The sequence below is a fragment of the Abramis brama genome (genome assembly GCF_963993115.1).
Source record: "Abramis brama genome assembly, chromosome: 22".
In the NCBI taxonomy this organism is placed as follows: domain Eukaryota; kingdom Metazoa; phylum Chordata; class Actinopteri; order Cypriniformes; family Leuciscidae; genus Abramis; species Abramis brama.
Window position 1 is genome coordinate 14,598,333 of NC_139984.1, and position 21,586 is coordinate 14,619,918.

At 38.2% G+C, this 21,586-nt stretch overlaps 1 protein-coding gene across 1 annotated transcript in view; it reads left to right on the forward strand.

The window, feature by feature from the left end:
* The window catches only part of plagl2 (pleiomorphic adenoma gene-like 2), a 39,685-nt gene extending 18,352 nt beyond the window's left edge, over window positions 1–21,333 (forward strand). Inside the window, exons 2-4 of the mRNA XM_084098539.1 lie at window positions 16,907–17,051; window positions 17,174–17,598; window positions 18,672–21,333. Of these exons, the coding sequence (XP_083954665.1) occupies window positions 17,291–17,598; window positions 18,672–20,121 (1,758 nt within the window). The 5' untranslated portion in view covers window positions 16,907–17,051; window positions 17,174–17,290 and the 3' untranslated portion in view covers window positions 20,122–21,333. The remainder of the gene's footprint in view (window positions 1–16,906; window positions 17,052–17,173; window positions 17,599–18,671) is intronic.
* The last annotated feature ends 253 nt before the right edge of the window (window positions 21,334–21,586 follow it).

A 21,586-nucleotide genomic window follows, 5' to 3' on the forward strand; every position in this document is an offset into this window, starting at 1 on the left:
AATTCACATGAAGATTTACTGAATGTCAAGTCTTCAGCATCAAGTTTTAAAGTTGAGTTTTGCAACATCGTGATGCTAGGATGTTCTCAGTGGTTGCCAGGGTGTTGCTGTGTAGTTCTCTGTATAGTTAGTTTGTCCATATGTGGTTGTCAGGGTGTTGCTGTACATCACAGTTCAAAAGTTAGGGTCAGTAAGATTTTTTTTAAAAGAAGTCTCTTATGCTCACCAAGGCTGTGTCGATCAAGGTACAGTAAAAACTGTAATATTGCAATTATTACAGTTTAATATAACTGTTTTGTATTTTAATATATTTTAAAATGTAATTTATCCATGTGATCAACTAATTTATTAGTTTTGTTGTTATTATTATTGTTAAAATATAAACAAAAAAACTATAATATATTTAATTTAATATTTTATTGTTTTTTTATATATTGCTTAAAGGTGCCTTGTGTAATGTCCGGCAAAAAATCAATTCATACTCCACATTCCATACCAGATGGGGGCAGTATACCTCCAGAAAGTGAGTTGGTCTACTCTAGAGTAACAACCGAGAAACGGCATAGTCTCTATGCTCCGCCCCTACCTTCACAACGACCCTAGAGCCATAGCCGAAGCCAAGCCAACTCCTAATAGAGGATGTTTTGACTCCAGAGGAACGTTGGTTGATGTCAAGTGATTTTGAAATATGACACCTTCAAGCTACTCCCCTTCACCTTTACCAGTGAATATGTTCATATTCGTTTTGTTCATATTACATTTTTATTGTTAGTTTGAATTACATTAATTTGACAGACAGCATTCGCTGATGTTGACCAAGCTAGCGCCAACGTAACCAGAGCTGCCAACTCTCACTCATTCACGTGATAACTATGTTATAACTTCCCGAAAAAACTACACAAACATATAAAACAAACTTATAGCGAAATACTAACAGCATCTTATCTGATCCAAAAGAAATGTTGCAAGTTCGGAGTCGAACCTCATTTCTTTCATGTCCATTAGTTGTCTCCAGCGATGGAAAGCAGTGCCAATGTTTACTCTGGTTCTGTTCCTTTTTTTTATCAGATTTTTATTTGCATGGCTAACGTTACCACAAAACTGAGTAGCCTAACAGACGCGGCTACAACACTATATCTGCCACGCAATTTCGTCTAGCCTACATCTGACAATTTTGGGTTCAAACACGCCCTGCACACCACACATACTGAACAGTGTTAAATTTGAAAAATACTGTTCGACAGAACTGCTTGGTTTGTTACCACATATCTGCGTGCTTCCTCGGCGATGAAGTTCCACATTTGCGGCTATCCAACACGAAAATGCAGCAAAGCCTTTCACAATATTGTTTTCTTCAGATAACTCCAAATTTCTCCCACACACTGGACTTGACTTTTGATGACGTGTTGTCGACAACTTTACAATCTCCACTAGCTATTCTTTTCTTCAACTCCTCAGCATCCATCTCGACGACTGCAAGCAGATCGCACGCGGTTATGAGGAATTTTTAAAAGTGAAAGTAGTAGCCTAGGTAACGTTATAGATCCTGGTAGGGCGTGGCGCGTGGGCACAAATAAACTGATGTGGATTTTAAATTATTTTATCAACTTGAAATACAGGAATATTTTTGTAGATGTGTTCCTAAAAATATGCATATATTTTTACGTTTGCACGTGATCGTTTTAAACCTGTGTTTAGACCCGTGTTTCCCAGGTTCAAGTACGCCCACAAGCCGTGCGAGTTATTCGTGTATTGCAGTTTGGCTGGTGGTTATGTTGCCGCCCCGCATACCGCCTCCCTTGGCCGAAACTGGTATTATGACACCTGTCGGGCCGTGGCTAGTAATTTAGCATGCTAATTCAGGTTGATATCTCTGCAGCACTATAACTTGTCATTTTTTTAATGACATCATTGCCCTTATTTCTTCTCATTCTTTTGATGCGTGTAGCTCATTTTTTGGATATTTTTACCTCAATTCTTACACATGGCACCTTTAATAATAATTCTAATTATAATATTATTTTCTACTTTTTATTATATTTTAGGTATCAAAAGTTTCTTCTTTTTTAATGTCTGTGCATGAAAACAAATTGATCTGCACACGCACATACATACGCACACAGTCCCGCAGCGCAGCATTTGTGGTGTTGATTGGTGGGTGTAGGTAGTGGGCTGTAAGACCACCCCGGGTTAGACAGCCATTGAAGTGAGAACAAGTGTTTTTAGCTCCGGGGAAGGAGAGAATAGAGGAAGAGAGAGCAGCGTCTTAATGAATAACTGCTCTGCCTCTGTGTCTTTCACCTCACGGCCTAAGGGGAGTCCCCCCCCCGACACACACACACACATCGCTCTCTTTCTCTCTACGGCCCTTTTTTCTTTCTCTTTATCCTCATGCGGGATTTTCATTGCACATCAGTACGGCGAACTCGTGCACCAGAGCTTTGTTGCCTACATCAATACACACGTCTTTATGTGTGTGTGAGCGAGGAGGGGAGCTGTAATGCATAGCTGATCTCTATCTGTCATCAGAGAAGCTGTGAGAGATTCCTTATGGAAGGGCCCCGGCCTCACTGCATCACAATTCATGCTTGTTCTTCTCTGATAAGTCAGAGAATGTCTACACTGATGCTTCGGGTACAGACAAAGCTTGGTTCTTTATGTGCACAGAACGCGACTGGTGTCTGGTGTTGATGTTTTTTTAAAGAAATCTTAGAAAAAAATTGTTTTGGAGACAAGCAGGGAAATATGGTTTCACTGAATAGATATGAGGTTTCACTATGGTGAAATTTCTACTTCTATTTCATTTCTATTGCCGTGCTGTTGTGAATGTGAGTTTGCATACTGTCTGTATCGAATCTGATGGGACACTGGGCATGTCTTTTTATTTCTACAAAGTTAGCTTTACCCAAAAACGATTTAAAATGCTCAACAACAGCTAAAAATTAGAAAATCTTAATTACTTGCTTTGGAAAAAAATATTACATAGCTGTTATTTATTTATTAATGTATTATTTTATTAATTTGTTTATTATTACATGACTAATCACATTTAATGACAAATTACTTGGTCACCATGAAATCAAAATTGACAATTCTTGTTTTGTTTTTGTATGGAATATTGCAGTTTTTATTATAAGTGATTTATCCGTGCACATCATTATTTGTTTTTTAATTTATGTGCCAAAATTTTTTTGTTTGTCTTTATGTTAATCAAAATAACTTCCCCTCCCTCTTGCAACATAACTTCTCTGATGACGATATCTGTACTGGGGCGAGACGCGACAGCCTGTCACTCATTTAAGATCCACCAATAGCAAACCACAACCATCTAACCATCCAATCAATTCCAGATAGACAAAATCAAGCTCCGCCCCTCATTTTTATCTTGTTCAAGAAGCCGTTTCACCTGTGTCATGGCAAGTTCGCAACTTCCATTTCATGTCGACTTTAAAGTTCTTTTGATTAAATGTAGTTATCGACTGAACTAATTATATAAATTATAATACATATTTTATATTTTAATAATAATTATAATCGGGGATTGACACTGATTTTGACATAGATTTGTTAATGCTTACCAGCCACTGTGGCTAGTGGTTTACCAAAGCTACTAGCCACTCACCATTTTCACTGGCCACAATTTTGACAACTGCCATATAGTTATTTTAATATATATTTTAATAATATTATCTAATAATTTGGCCTAATATACCTGCTGTCACTTTAAGACCTGATGCACGGATCCATTATACTGTTACACATCATGTCATGCGTTTTCTTTCTCAACTGTTTACATTTACTTATTTTGTGTGTAATTTTACTTGACTGTTTAAGCGCAATACAAATGGGTTATGAATGAGCAGATATCTTTGCCGATTTCACAAACGCACGTCTGCCACCCTGCAGAGGATGTCGTTTCTCTGAAGGTGAGATGCAGAATCTGATCACGTTTCAAAAGAAATGCGAGGAATGCGTTCTGCTTGGCGACCATTTTCAGAGCCTGTTTATGCAGGAATGTTATTTTTACAAGTTTCGCTCTCCCCTCCTCCTCGTCTCTCCTTGCACATCCTTCTACGTGTAGACGGGAAAAGAAGGAGAGGTGGGATCTCTCCTGCAGCAAACGAAAAATGAGCTAACTTTAGAGTTGATTGACGGAAAGGCTGAGAGAGAGTGAGCTCTATTGTGAAGTGTCGCAGATATCTGTAAACAAAAGGGTCGTCGCGACAATGCCTGTTGTTTTAAGCGGCGCTGACGAAGCTTAGCTTAGAGATTGTTTGTTGCTGACCGTGTCTGAAAGAGAAAAAGAGAATGAAAGGAGAAAAGATAGAGTCATTAAAATAAAATCTACACTTGTTTGAAACACCATTTGATTAAAGACTTCTAAATGGAAGTTCAGATGTTTCTGCGAGTGAGTAATTATGTTTTATAGTCAGCTTTAACTCATAAAAGTAAAAAGGACATTTTAGAGGTGATTAAAAGTTTGCACAAGTTTATGATTAAAGGTTGAAACAGTGCAACAGTTTAGACATCAGGTTATTTTAAATACTTGTAGCGCCACGGTTCTAGTCAGTTGTTTTTAGACTTAAACTACAGTATAACTGTCTTACAAAAGTGTAAGAAATATTGTGTGTGTATATCTTTGAATATACATTACAGTTCCAAAGTTTGGGGTTGGTAAGATTATTTAATGTTTTTGAAGTTTTTAAAGTCTCTTATGCTCACCAAGGCTGCATTTATCTGATTAAAAATACAGAAAAAAACTGTGATAATGTGAAGTATTATTACAATTCAAAATAGCCATTTTTTTTATTCTATTGTAATTTATTCCTGTGATGGTAAAGCTGAATTTTCAGCATCATTACTCCAGTCTTCAGTGTCACATAATCCTTCAGAAATCATTCTAATATGCTGATTTGATGCTCAAGAAACATTTCTTATTATTATTTTAATTTTGATTAAAATTTTGGTGGGAAAAAATTCAGGATTTAGAACATTCAAAAGAACAGCAATTATTTTAAATAGAAATCTGAATTAAAATTTTATTTAAAAAATCGTACTGACCCCAAACTTTTGAATGGTAGTGTAAAAATAGAAACAAACAAATAACGAACGAAAGAAAGAAACCAGTAAACAAACACGTGTATTTATATATACTTATATACACACGTGCACAAATTCATGGAGCTTGGGTGTTACTGAAGTGACACGAATAACCGTGTATATGAAATATAATTAAAATAAACAAATAATTTCTTATTATTGTTTTTAAAAAAAAAATTTGTGCCGCTTTTCAGGATTCCTTGATTAATAGAAAGCTCAAAATAACAGCAATTATTTGGAATAGAAATCTTTTGTTATATATTAAATGTCTTTACTATCAAGTTTGATCAATTTAATGTGTCCTTGCCGAATAAAATTATAGATTTATTTAAAAAAAATATATATATATACAGACCTCAAACTTTTGAACAGTAGTATAAAAAGTAGTATATTTTTCACATTAAGCCACTAAAGATAGATATATAATTTGGAACAAAATCATGATGGGTTTTTTCACGTTTTTGTTACTATAGCAATTTTTCTAAGAAATTGAGACCTGCTCATCTCAAGCGTTTGTCACAAAAATGCAAAGAAAAAAATGTCATAACTACAAAAATAAAAATGCAACAAGACAGCAGTTCTCAGCTGCATCTGTAAGTGTTTTGAGCAGTTTCATAAAGCACATGAGTAAGAACATTATACAGTATGAATAATAGAGTGAAAGAACAAAAAGAGTGATTGAGAAATAAAACAGAGACATTAAAACGCTCTAACAGAGAGAAATGTTTGAGGGATGCAGTAGGGAATGGGGAGAGAGAGGGAGAGAGCGAGAGAGAATTGGCATGTTGCCGTCTGGCAGGATGCCTGATGTTCTGGAGCTCTGTGTCACCAGCAGGACTCCCTGCCAGAAGGGGTTTCCCCTGACTCAACTCTCTCTCTCGATCACACACACACACACACACACACGCACACACACCATTCACAGTCACATCAACATGAACCCACAATGTAAACCCCATATACACTAGAAGAGCTACATATAGAATCCGAAAAATCTTTAACCACATCTCTCCACCAGTTCTGGGTAACTGATTATTATCTGGATTACAAGTAGCCTACTTCATTTTTGGAATATTACATTTTAAAATACTCATAATCAGACTGCAGTTAGATTTTTATTGATTACATACTATAAACATACTATTACTAATACATACTATTTTACTGTAAAAAAAAAAAAAAATCGAGTATTTAGTAATAATCATGTTATAGTAAAATTATTAACAGAATTATTATTAACAACAATTAATATTATTCTCATTATTATTTTACAGAGCAACAGTAAAATTACTATAGAGAATGTGCTCTATTAGGAGGATTCTGCTAGTGAGTTTAAGGCGGTGTTTTTTTTTGTGATTGTGAAAATTGTTGCCATTGTAGGCCATTCATGCTGCATTGAGAATTGCCATCATCTTTCAGAGAGAAAACTAAACAATGTAATACGTTTTTTTGCCTTTTCTACGTGTAAAAACACTACAGCAGGTTGAGGAGGTGACGAGAAAACGCCGGATAGCAAATATCGCTGATTAAACCCACTTCCTATCACTCAATACAATAATCACATTGCTCAGTGTTTTTGAAAGTTTAGTATTTTGCTTCGTTTAACATTACCTTTGCAAATATGACTCTCGCTCGGCTTGTGAATTAACAGAACTTGGATGCATGCAGCCACTGCAATTTTGGTTGTCATGTGTTTAAATTAATATATAAAAAACAGTGTCGTGTCTGTCTGCTGAATGTGACCCACAATCTCTGATTTATATCAACTCGGGTATCTGTATAAATGGTCACATGACATGCAGGTAAATAAATAAAACCCTGACGTAGCGTAATGTTTAATGCCCTTCATGTTTTAGATAACAAAAATGGAATGGCCTATATTTTACCCAGACAGCAACACAGTGTCGGCCCTGATCCGGCCCACATCTGGTACACGTGGAATCCACACGTACCAGATGTGGGCCGGATCTGGGCCGACACTATGTTGTTGTCTGGGTTCTTTCTCTTTGTATTTTTATATCAGTATAGTACAAGATTGTCCTATTCAATATGATAACCAAGTTAGGTCAAAAGTAATCAAAAAGTAGTCCGAATACATTACCTAAAATGTGTAATGTGTGTAATAGATTTGTAACTACTTTTCATCATGTCATCTGTCTACTGACTACAATTTGTTAGTAATCTACCCAGCACTGATCTTCACCATGCTCTGCCTCTCTGTCCTAAGATCACATCTACAACCTGCTTTTACATTTGGAACCCACAAATCCTCAGTGTCTCATCCCAGCTTGAAGTTGTGTTTTCAGCATTCACAAGGGGAATCCCTGAGGAAATCAGAAAGGCATCTGGCACTGATGCATTTAACTACACACATGCCTTTTCCTGTTATACAGCGCATGTAGCTTCTGATAGCCAGAATCAGACTTAAAGCAAAACACCCCTTAAAAGAAACATCGGCATGTTTTCTCTGTCATTGTTCAGCCGCAAATTAGATCAGGGAGGGAACCCGCTTTAATTGGCCTTTGTTTGTCAAGCCTGTTAATTTTGGTTTCCCTCCTTTTCTCGAGTGTCGTTAAGTGGGGTCCGTGTGTTGGCCAGATGTCTTCGTGCAACAAGTATATTGAGAGCTTTTTTTCATTGTGAAGAAAGGATGAATGAATGAAAGAAAGGAGATGCAGATATAGCGCAGTTTACTCTGTGGCGTTTGTGCGCTGGGGGGTCAAGGGTTATAAAATCAGTGGAACGGAAGCGTTTCTAGCTGACTCTACAGATTGACATGGACATTTTTGAATGTGTTGTTTGTTCTGAGTTACAAAATGGATAGTTCCAGTCATGCTAAAGTACACAAGCTATATGAACCTAAACCCTGCTTATACCTACTGTGTATATCGCTGCTCAGCAGCCATGAGGCCAGTTATCAACCTTGTTTAACCCATTTTTGGGTGTTGACCCACTAGTGTAGGACCTTTGTTCTAGCAGAAGGATGAACGTTTAATGGATTTTTTTTTTGTTGATATTTTGAAAGCAATAAGGCACTCAAGGCCATATTAAAGGGATAGTTCACCCAAAAATTAAACTTCTGTCATCATTTGCTCACCCTTGGATTTTCAAGTTGTTCCAAACCTATATGAGTTTCTTTCTTTTGCTGAACACAAAATAAGATATTTTGAAGAATATGGGTGTAACCAAATAATTGACGGGCCTCATTGACTTCCATAGTATTTTGTTGTTGTTGTTCCATACTATGGAAGTCAATGGGGCCCATCAACTTTTTGGTTACCCATATTCTTCAAAATATCTTCTTTTGTGTTTCACTAAAGAAATAAAGTCATACAGATAGAATTGTTTTCTATCATTTTCAGATACAACATTTTTGGGTGAACTGTCCCTTTAAATATTTCAGCTCATTTGCAGTTGTGCCAGTATTTATACATAGTATACTTTATAAACGTTGTTATATCTGTTAAGTGAGAAGACGTTCAGTGGATCGTTCTTGGATGGTGTGATGAATTGTTTATATGCATGCCTACCTCAACAGAGCTTTATCTGTTTATTATTCTTAAAGCTGCATATGTGCCCACTTTAACCACAGGATCAGCACACGAAGGGAGAAAAAGTGAGCGAAAGCGAGATATCTTTGCCATGTGTTTTTGCTGGCTTCATAGATGGAGCTGTTGTGGCATCTTTGGTGTTTGCTAGTTAGTCATGTGATGAAACTATTGTTATTTTTGAGCTTTTTTTTAGTTGCAAGCAGCAAATGATTTCTGAAGGATCATGTGACACTGAAGACTGGAGTAATGATGCTGAAAATTCAGCTTTGATCACAGGAATATATGACATTTTAAAATATATTAAAATGGAGAACAATTATTTTAAATTGTAATTCACAATATTACTGTTTTTATTGTATTTTTGATCACATAATTGTAACCTTGGTGAGCTTTAGAAACTTCTTTCTTATGAATGGTAGTTTATAAATCACATAATATAATATAATATAATATAATATAATATAATATAAAGAAACTGCCATTGAAGTTAATGAAAATGCTAATAAATAGCATTCTCCATGCATTAAAGACAACTTTAAAGGGTTAGTTCACCCAAAAATGAAAATTCTGTCAGTAATTACTCACCCTTATTTTGTTCCAGCCCCGTAAGACTTTCGTTCATCTTCAGAACACAAATGAAGATATTTTTGTTGAAATCTGAGAGCTGGCTCACTCCTTCATAGGCTTCTAGGCAATTTCATTCTGCCGGCCCAGAAAAGTTAGTAAAACATTGTTAAAATAGTCCAAGTGACTACAGTGGCTCAACCATCAAGCGACGAGAATACTTTTTGCGCGCAATTTACTTTTGTGTTCTGAAGATGAACGAAACTCATGGAGCAACATGAGGGGGGAGTAATTACTGACAGAATTTTCATTTTTGGGTGAACTAACCCTTTAAAGGGATAGTTAACCTAGAAATGAATATGCATATTGTAAATGCATATCGAGAGCTTTGTTTATCAGTGATTTTAAGGACTTAAATTTCCTCCCTGAAACTATCGTAAAACTGCAAAGACTTGGTCATTCACAAGAATTTCACAGTACACTTTACCACTTCCCTTTGCGATTAGTGAAGAATGAAATGCACCAATCAAATCAGTTATAATGAGACAAACACAAGGCAGATGAGCTGAGCTGGCCTGCTGTAACGGTCAACCGCAGCGGGGCTAAGTTTAGCTGCGTTTCCCTGTGTTTGTGCCCAGGCTGGTGGATGTGTTTAATGTGGAGGGGGGCGGAGACGGTGCAGATTGTGGCCACATCCCGTGCTGGTAGCCAGGGCCAGTGCAGTGTAACTGTTGAGGGTTTGGCAGGGCTTTACCTCTGTGTCAGTAGGGTGAAAGAGAAGCAGCTTTCCGCTCTTCACGACCCCACTAAGATCTCTCTACAGTCCAAACGGACACTGTTAGAGGAAGTGAAACCTGTCCGTCACAGAGAACGCCACAGGACCCGTGCGGGGGGTGTGTGTAAAAGGAGCGTGACCAGAATGTCGAACAGCTACAAGTGTTAAAAAAAGTGCACTTGAAAAATAGGCTGGTGTTGATTTGTAACTACAATTCCGTAATGACTAGGACAAAGTGCACATTGTGGTTTTTTTCAACCGGCTCTCAGGTTAAAAGTTGTCTTTGTTTGTGTTTAAGCCCCTGAACGTGAAGATAACACACACACAGACACACACACAGACACGCACTTTCTGTCCCCCGCAGGTCTCATATCTGGCATCTCCTGTTGCAGTTGCTCCCCCTTCCTCTGCCTGTCATCCCTTGTCAATGTGGTCAGTAAAGCATGACTAGCCATCCTCCCCTCTGGAGTCTGTGTGACTATCACTGACCTAGAGCTCCTCCCTCCCGTCCCTTAGTCCCCCTCTCTCTCTTTCTCTTCTTCCTCTTTCCTTCCTCTCTGAAATGCTTTTCTCTCACTCGCTCTCTGTGCCATCTGTTGCTTTGCTTAACTACCACACTCTCGTAATCTCACTCGTCTCTCTCTCTCGAGCGCGGCTGTTGTCACTTTAGCTCAGTATGGTGAACTCAAGGGCTATTTTTGGTAACTGAACTTCTTTTTTTCCGGAACACGTTGAGAGTCGTGTGCCTCTGCGTTAATAAAACCCTCAGAGGCGTGAGACACGGCCTTGGGTTCACACAGCCCTGTCTGTGCATCTGCTGTTTAATAAATAAAAAAAGTCTCACTTTCACTTTAATCAGTGTTTTTATGGGTTTAATGTCTTATTTACCTATTATTTTTGAATTTACCAAAGGAGTTTGAGTAGTAAAGTGTGAATATAGACTTAAAGTGAGTATGTTTGATTCACAAGTGAAAATGACATGGTTTCCATGTCAAATAAAATATTTTGTGATGTAAGTGAATAAATAGGTTTTGCACTTTGATTTTGAGGTCAGGACAGGTGAAGTTTGCTCATGTTTGCAGATCAAATCAAATCATCTTTCTTGTTTGTTAGTCCCTCCCACCTGGTGGAAGTTCACCAGAAGTGCACTCACTGACCTTTTGATGGACTCTCTGATTGGGTAGATTTTTTTGCTAACATTTGCATTTTTAAAAGTTACTCCATGACAGGAGTAGGCGGTCCTGATTTCAGATGAAATCATCTTTGTGAGTAGCTTCATAAACGATCAAGAAAAGGCTATTCAGTTCATTCTCTATGTAAATCTTTTAAACATTTTCCATGGAAATGAGATATTTATGGTTTTATTTATGCACTCTTAATATTTTGTCTGTCTTCCAGTAATAAAGAGTATATGCTGAAGTCTATCTGTGAATCTAAATAAAATATTTGTAATATTGTACCGGCTGTCATACTTACAGTAGACTTAATATCTCTTAGGTAAACAAAATAAAGATAAAACCGTTATAGAACGAATAAATCTGACAACTTTCTTCATCTAAACATCTCAGTGATGTGAATATTGCAATGTTGCATCATGTGGCCAGATTCTAATCATTATAATATTGATACTTATAATAGATCAAGTAATATTTTGCTCTAAAGTTTAGGTTTTTGAAATACCAACTTTATCACAGTACTTTGTACACTGTACTTTATCACATTATAACTCATAATTATATAAGTTTTGGAAAGAAACCTATTATCAACATGGATTTGACTCGTCAGAAGGAGGATTAACTCACACAAATGTATATAGACAACAATATTTAGACAGAATATCTGTAAAAGGGAAATTACTTCTTATAAGATCGAAAACATTTTTTTTCTGCAGCAATGGTGACTGGACAACAGCATTATGGAATTCACATTCCAAAACAATGCTCAATTTTCAGCTTTACATTTAGCTTTGGAATATACTGGAAACTCACAACAAAATAATTTTATAATTTTCACAGACTCCAAATCATGTCTTCGAGCAATGGAAGCTTTAAAAACTGTTCGTCTTTTGGTGGACTGTCACTGCATGTTAACTAAAGCGGACCACTTAAATAATCATTTTTTTAGTATTATCTATGGGTTCTGGGTCATCTTGGGTTATCAGGAAATGAATGAGCTGCAAAGAAGGCTATTAATCTGGAACGAGAAGAATGTCAAATTCCTACTGTCAACTTAGACCTACTGTCAATCATTATATTAAACAAGTGGCAAGAAGAATGGGATATATATACACAAACAACAAATTGCATAATTTCCATAAAAAAAATCCCTAACAGACTTTTAATCTCCTTTAAAGCAAGATTTGATCAAGTGGTGTTCACTAGATATAGTTCATACAAGATTGACCAACTCTCTGTATGTTCTGCAAGACCCAAGACAGCTCACTAAGGACTTGTTTAGTGAGATTTCACCAGAAAAGGTTTTAGAACTTTTATCAAATGTTAATATAAAACCTCTTGCTGTTTTTTTGTTTTTATTGTAGTCAACTCTTGTATTTTTGTAACTCCGTTTTTGCCATTAAGATAGCCTCAGATGGTGACATGGCATTGAAAAGCTATACTACTCTACTACTACTGCTTATTTTTTGGGAAGAAATCTGTGAAATTCTGTCAAATCAAGTTAAACATGGTAAAATTAGGTAAAAAGTTCCCCTGTAGTCAATAAATGATCCCTTAAAACTCATATTTGATCACCAAAATGAAAAAAATTATTCATGCCTTAAAATAGCTTGAATGTAACTCTACACCATTGCCTCATTAAGTATACGCGTTCCTATGAATATGCAAATTAGCCCCGCCTCCACTCACTCACCAGCTCAGAGATCCACTCGTTGACGATCACACGTTGACGTGATTGGTTACAAGGTAGTTTGTGACGTCAGAAACACCAGCGATTTCAAACCACGTTTCTGAGACTGTCTTTGGTTCACTGCAGTTTTAAGGAGAAAATACTCAGCAATGGTGTTAACTTTTTGCACATGGTTTGTCTCAAAGCATATTAAAAACACCACATAGACATATAAACAACATTAAAAGCTTGATTTTTCACTAAGCTTTCCTAATATTAACGCAGGTCCTGAAGCTCTTGCTTCAAGCTCTTTTTCTAGTGATATTCCTCTGACCTTTTCTCTTTTGTAATGTCTCTCAGCCATCTCTCTTTCTTCGGTCTTTCTTAAAATCTCCCATTTGCTCTCTCTCTCCTCCCCCATCATGAGTGTTGTGCTGCTCGGTCCGATCCACTTTCAACAGCGTTTCTCAGAAATCGCTTACTGCACCTTTAAAATGAAGTGCTACATTGATAGTTGAAAAGAACAGAGTAAAATATTGAATAAACAAACATGAAGGGGCGGTGGATGTACCCTTGATCTAGTAAATTCTGTGTAAATCGGTGCAGATTTCACTGTAATTGATCAGAATCTGGCACTCTGCCTGTGACCTTGAATTAGCTGTTCTCTCTGCTGTTCTCTAGCTGCCTTTGGGCAGAACGGGTTAAACCTGCACACAGGAGGCAGCATGGTGTACACGGTGACCTCTGACCCCCGGGCCAGAGGAATGCGAAAACCCTTTAATCTCAAAACAAAACCTCAGACACACTCACGCAGCCAATATGGATGGCCAGTTTCCCCCCTCTGTGGCAGCATTCAGTGAGCGTGCGTTTGTGTGGCCTACAGAAGGATGGTCATATATAAACCTGCCCACCCCCACTGACCCATGTGTCAAACCTCAATAAAATACTCAAAGGCTGTTTAAAGTATCTGGATACACTGATATGAAATTGTTGCAAATTGACATTTAGGAGCAAGTAAAAATATTGGTCACTTTAATGGGTCAGGTTTGAATCCTGTTGTTGGGAATGGATTGGATGTGGTGTCAGAATGCCTGTATGTTTGTGTGTAGATGTGCTGTGTGACGGATGGGATGCATGTGGAATGTTTGCGGTGGAGAAGCTGAAGCATCACAATGGCGCAGGGCTCCCTGGAGCAAGTGAATGGAGCGCTGTCACCCCCCTGCACCCGTCCCGCTGTGTGATGACTGCTGCAGCGCCACACAGCTGTCACTTCCTCTTAGACACATACATATGGAGAAACGTACTCCTTTAAAGTCAACGTAAATTGTCATCTGCAGCTCTTTACTTCTATAGTGACGTTTCGAAATAAAACAAGATATTCAATGAGGGGAAAAATCAGCTGGGATTTGATACATACCAGAATGAACAGAAGACTTTTTTTGTCTTTGGAATAACTTACAGTGATGGACCAATCATGATAAGGAGAGTGTATTACTTTCTTGTTGACTTTAAGGGGCAGTCATGCATTCATACACACTATACCGTTACAAAGTTTGGGGTCGGTAGAATTTTTTTTTAAATGTTTTTGAAAGAAGACTCTTATGTTCTCCAATACTGCATTTATTTAATCAAAAATAAATTCAAAACTATAATAAAAATACAATTCAAAACAGTTTTCTGTTTTAGTATTTTAAAACATATTGTATTCTTGTGATGCAAAGCTGAATTTTCAGCGTTATCTGATTTGCTGCTCAAGAAACATTTCTTATCAATGTTGAAAACTTTTTGTAACATCATTCTGAATAAAAGTATTTATTTCTTTAAAAAAAAAAGTTATACCGACCCTAAACTTTTGAATGGTATAAAATATGAATTGGCTATTAAAAGTATATAACAAAGAAATAGTCAGTAGTTGATTGTTTGGTTATGAAGTCTGTTGTAAAAATTGTGTTTGTAAATGTTTACATTTTAGGCTCATGTGACTGCATTAATAAATGTGTGGTCAGCAGGAGACAGGTGGATTTTGAACTCTAACCAAAAGGGTAATTGACTAGAGGTTTATACTTATGAGAGATGTTAGTGAAAAATACTCCACACATGCAAAATACTGATCCTTAATACAAAAGTAATGCATCCATCAGGAAAGGGACCATATTTTAAATGCTCAATACTCAATACTAAAGAAAATTAATGTAACAATTAGTAAAATATTAGTGGTGTGACATAAGCGCTCACTGATAAAGCAAAGGAGGTACATGAATGAATGCCAGTAGCATTAGAAGGGGTGGTTCTGCGGTGGGTTATGAGTTTGGCTTTATGTCCGACTTTCATTATCATACCTGTCATAAAAACAGTGTGTCTGCATTGATCAATGTGATCGTATTTCATTGATGAGAGAATACAAAATTACAAAAATAAACTGTATGTTGATGTCACATGATTTTGAGCATACAGACCGTGTGTAAACGAAGCCTTGATTCTCAGTTTTATTAAGTGAGTTCAGAGAGACTCATAGCAGAGTTTGGGGATTTCCCTTATGTAATAAGAGAGTGATGGTGAATGATCTTGGTTGTTAACGCAGATGTTGCTGTCCTTGCAATTCATTACTATAATTGGTTTTGAATGGAAAGTGTCAAATGAACCGAACTCTTGACGTCATTTGAACCTGGGTGTGTAACAAAAGTGCTAGTGTGAAAGCACCCTAAAAAGCCAAAAGTCTAGCTATGGATCACAAGATCATCCTGACATTTATTATTTGCTCTAATACATCTAATTTATTGCCTGTCTGTAATTTGTACATGGACTTTGTTTTGTTTTAACATGACAATTTCAAGTTAAATTTTATTGATTATAGGCTTACCTTTAATGGAAAGTGTCAATCGTAGGTCTTGTTACTGGTCAACATTGCTCTTACACTGTTTTAATAATCTTTTTGCAATCATTAGTTCATTAGTCGTGGTGTGTGTTGTGACATTTATTTTTAAAAGTACAAATAGTCTTTCGGGTATAATGGTCATAAAAATACCATGCATAATAATTCTAAAAGAATTAGGAACATGTTTTTTATATAGTTTGAAGTGTAGCATGTCACACCACTGAACGTCATCTTGCCAAAAGTACTTAATGTACTTCATTGTACACCTGTAAGAAAAACTTTCATGATTTATCACAACATTTTTCTTTTGTCAGATCAACTTGGATAATTCATGTGGTTCAAATTTCTGTTGATTAAACTAATCTCCTTCATTGTATTAACTCAAACTTTTTATTTCAATGAACTCAAAATTATAAGGCAAACATGGTTACTTACTTTTTAAGTTAAACCAACAATACTTTTTACAGTGCAATAGATAATGTCAATAAAGAAGAGATGATGATGATTTTAAAATGTTTTTTTTTTTTTTTTTTTTTTTTTGACCAAGGGGTAATATCATGTGATTTAATTTATTTGCCATTCCTAGAGGTAGATTTGTGTGCTTTAGGAGCTTTAGGTGCTTTACATGAGCCTTACACTGGAGTACATGTACACACATGCATGACAGAACATGCAAAGACACACAAACACCTCGATTGTTAATGCGGTATAGCAAGGCAAGAATTGCCAACTTTGTTACTACCCAGTTTATTAATTGTTCTGTACATTACTGCCCTCTAGCTAGCATAGTGAAACAAGTAAAAATGTTTAGAACATTTACAGTATGCCCACAGGCTGACATTTCACCTTCATGTTGATGTAAGGAACCCATAAATAATGATTTATTGTTCAGTTTAGAAATTATATTAGTGCCAGATAATTTCAAATATAATTGGTCCTTTTAAGGTAACACTTTAAAATAAGATTGTATACATTTAACATTAGTCTATGAATTAACAAAGTATTTATCGGTCTTGATAATGTTAACATTATTATTATTTGATTTATATTGTTTGTCAGCTCATAATACATGTAATGGTAAAATATACAACATTTAATTAAAAATGAAACATGTTAGAAATAAACATTAACCAAGTTTAATAAATATTTGAAAACAAACACTAATCAACATATATCTTCTTTCTTATTTTATGATAGGGTGAAGATGATGATGAGCACTATTGTCACCTACTTGTCCCCAGTCATGGCAGGTGGGACTGGATGAGGGTGTGAAGGTAAACGAAAAAGACTGGAAAAGCACTTACAATTCTTTTGGGAGACAAGTTTTCAGCACATAAAAAGGGTAAGCTGTCTCCTTGCATGTAAGAAAAATCATAAATTGACATGCTTAAAACAAAAGAAAAAATCTGCTTCACCTTGTCGTGTTTGTTTATTTATTTTTGTTTTTGGTCACATATTGTACAGGTAGCAGACAATTTAAGAGCCTGCATCCCTGAAAATATCACCGCAATATCGAACTAGAGCCTGGAAGGCAGGGCAGCCACGGCCGAGTTTCAATGGCAACGGCACCCTAGGGCTGCCATGGCAGCAGCTGCCGCCGATGCCCCGAACCACATTGCCACACTGACGCTGGAGGACGAAGATCGACGAGGCGCCACCAAAGTGTTTGGAGGTCCCGCTGCAGGGAGGACGGAAAGACAGACCGAGAGCGAGAGAGAGAGGGAGAGGGAAGGGAGAGGCAGTGGGAACGAGTGTTTGGTGTGCGGTGCCCTCTTCAGCTCACAGGATAAGCTCCGGCTTCACGCGTTCTGTCACGCAGGAGAGAAACCTTTCCACTGTTCCCAACCCCATTGTCCTAAGGCTTTCAGCTCCAAATATAAGCTCTTTAGGTAGGTGTTACTTGCATATAAAGGCCCGATATATTTCAAGCGTAATTGTAGAACGAACAGATGTGACGTCATTTTGAACTAATTCTTTCTAAAACTATTTGTTTCAATGGTTTGAAATAGCTCGCCAGCATCAACTTTCTGGAAGACTTTGCGCCGACTGTTAAACACCTTCAAACAGCCACTGGTCTGTGACGATTATATAATTTTCCAAGGTTGAGGTCAGACATAAATGAGATGAAAAAGAACTTTGTAAATTAGGGCCTTAGGGCCTTGTCTTATTATTGAGAGATAGATACGTGGGTCTGTGGCTCTACCATTGGAGAAAGTGTAACGTCCAACGACCTTGATAACCAATCACAATACAGTGTTGACATCATTGAATTCCTGTCAGATTTGTGCAACAGTCAATCACTGTTTGCGGAACCATAGAAATTAATGAAAAGTGCCGTCGCAAAATTGTCTGTGACTTCTCTTATAAAACAGCATTTTTTAATGTGTAAACTCTAAAAATGGATCAATCCAAAACAAATGTTTAATGGTAAACAAGATTAGCCGATCCTCTGTCAATTCATTAAATGATAATCTGTTTTCCCACAAAAGCAAGTTTATTCAGCGTAGTAAAGCCTCTCCTCCGTTGACATCCATTAAAAAAACTGCTTTTAATCTCCTTCCCTGTGTACCGCAGCTAAACTCTGCAGGACAATCCAAGAGCAGGATTGGACACCTTTGGTATAGTAGTTTATACTTAAGAGCAGGGGTGTCCAACCCAGCTACTGGAAGACCAACTTCTTGCAGAGTTTAGCTCCAACCATAATTAAACACGCCTGAACAAGCTAAGGTCTTTAGGCTTACTAGAACTTCCAGGCAGGTGTGTTGGATGAGTTTGGAACTAAACTAGTCTGGAAGGTGGGCCTCCAGGAGAAGTAGACACTCCTGCTTTAGAGGGTCCCCTGCAGTCTGACATGAACTCATGAACATGTTAAATACAACATTTGAGTTAGTTTAACAGAAATGTTCAATTTGCCTTTGTTCATCAGTCTTTAGCTAAAGTCTGTTTTTGTCTTCTTTTGTAGGCATATGGCCACACACTCCCCACAGAAGACTCACCAGTGCTCATTTTGTGAAAAGATGTTTCACCGCAAAGATCACCTGAAAAACCACCTGCAGACTCACGATCCCAACAAAGAGGCCTTTAAGTGCGAGGAGTGTGGCAAACACTATAACACAAAGCTGGGCTACAAGCGCCACATGGCTATGCACTCAGCCACAGCTGGTGATCTTACCTGTAAGGTGTGCTTGCAAAGCTACGAGAGCACACCTGCACTCTTGGAGCACCTCAAGAGCCACTCAGGCAAGTCTTCGGGTGGTGCCAAGGAGAAGAAACACCCCTGTGACCACTGTGATCGTCGATTTTACACACGAAAGGATGTTCGCCGACACATGGTTGTACACACGGGACGCAAAGACTTCCTGTGCCAGTACTGTGCCCAACGTTTTGGGCGGAAGGACCATCTGACGCGACACGTCAAGAAGAGTCACTCGCAGGAGCTGCTGAAGATCAAGACGGAACCTCCGGATATGTTGGGTTTACTTGGGTCTGGTTCTCCACCTTGTGCTGTGAAAGAAGAAATAAGCCCTATGATGTGTAGCATGGGACCTACCAAGGACTCGATGATGGCAAAGCCTTTCCACGGTGCCACCCCTTTTCCCATGGGCATGTACAACCCTCATCATCTCCAGGCCATGTCCAATCCAGGTGTGGGCCACCATCACTCATTGGTTCCAGGGACTTTATCCACTGCCATGGGTATGGGCTGCCACATGGAACCTCCGTCATCACTGCATCACCATCACCCACATCATCATCACCATCACCACCCTCACCATCACCACCACTCCCCATCTTCACATCAGCAGCAGCCTTCCCTGCAGAACCAGCAACAGCAGCACCCTCAGCCACCGCCCAAGTACCAGCTCGGATCTACCTCATACTTGCTGGAGAAGCCCCTGAAGGTGGAGATGGAGAGTTTCCTGATGGATCTTCAGAGTGGACTCCCAGTTCCTCCGCCACCCTCAGCTTCGCCCAATAAGGAGGGTTTGGAACCTCCGGTGGGATTGTCGGATGACCTTTGCGGGGACCCCCTCATGTCCAAGAGCCCCGCTGTCATTGCTGAGTCTTTGTGTGCTGCTAACATGGACTTTTCTCATCTGCTGGGCTTTATTCCACTAAATCTGCCACCCTATAGCACCCCCATGAGTTCAGGAGGGCTGGTAATGGGTTACTCCACCACCTCCACAGTTTCTTCTTCTTCCTCCTCGTCGTCAGCATCTTCGCATGCTGTCGAACCACACTCTGCCTCGGCCACAGGTGCAGTGCCTCTTACCTCTTTGCAACCTCAACCTCAGGAGCAACCAGGCTCCGGTGGGGGGCTCGGTCTTGGGCCCCTGCACCCACTCCCACCAGTGTTCAGCTCTAGCCTCAGTACGACCACTCTGCCTCGCTTTCACCAGGCCTTTCAATGAGGTCCCCACACCTGCCTGGCCAGTCACAGGGGCTCAGGGCAGAGGAGAATTAGTGCTCCCCATTGGGGTATGGAAATAGAACACTTGAACACATAGAAGCCTTGAAGGGTTAGGTCACCCAAAAAGGAAAATTCTGTCAGTAATTACTCACCCTCATGTTGTTCCAACCCCGTAAGACTTTCGTTCATCTTCGGAACACAAATGAAGATATTTTTGATGAAATCTGAGAGCTGGCTCACTCCTTCATAGGCTGCGAAGTAATTGATATCTGCCATCCCAGAAAAGTTAGTAAAAGCATTGTTAAAATAGTCCAAGTGACTACAGTGGCTCAACCTTAAGTTTATCAAGCGACGAGAATACTTATTGTGCGCAAAAAAACACAAAAATAACGACTCAGAACGTAGGCTCACTATTGGCCCATATAGTGAGCCTACGTTTTGACGTACAACCCAGAAGCGCTGTGCTGTTACACTACGTCAACTCACTCAGAGGCTCACACAGAAGAAAATGAATAGGTTTTTTTTGCGCACCAAAAGTATTCTCGTCATTTGATGAACTTAAGGTTGAGCCACTGTAGTCACTTGGACTATTTTAACGATGTCTTTACTAACTTTTCTGGGATGGCAGATATCAGTTACTTCGCAGCCTATGAAGGAGTGAGACAACTCTCAGATTTCATCAAAAATATCTTAATTTGTGTTCCGAAGATGAACGAAAGTCTTACGGGGTTGGAACAACATGAGGGTGAGTAATTACTGACATAATTTTCATTTTTGGGTGAACTAACCCTTTAACAAAAGCGCACAACAGCTTTTTAATGAGCCTGGAGGAAAACAAGCATATAAAATATCATGGAGCTTTTATTTAGGCTGTCTGGATTTTAGCTATGATTTTTTAAATACCCTTTTGAACCTCTCCCACCATCCCCTGTCCTACAATTTCGTAGTTAGACAGCAGCATCAGTAGGCCTTAAGGCATGGTACTGCATACTTTATAAAGTAATAATATTAGTAGAAAAAGGAAAAGATTAATGTAGAAAAGTTAATCTGTCTTTGAGACTCTGAAAGTTTGAAGTGAAATATAAATTTTGTTTTCTTTTCCAAATGTGAGACCTGACTCAAAGTCAGGTAATAGTTGCTTGCCCTTAAACTTAAACTGTCTTCTTGGCCAGGAGTGGAAGAATTAGTGAAGGAATGAAGGAGTGAAGTTGGTTATTCCAAAAAAAATTTTTTAAGATTCAACAAGACTCAATCAAGTAATTATCATCACATCTAAATTTCAAAAGCAGTTTTAAAACATAATACTGTGTAAGTGATTAGATGAAAATATCATCTAAAAAAATGTGTTCTTCCAGCTTTTTTTAATGTGTGTTAATACAAATGTTGGAATGGTCAGTAAGTAGTTTTTATGTGAGAGAACATAGGGACTGAAAATAGAAAGGCAAAGAGGGTAAAAACTGCACAAT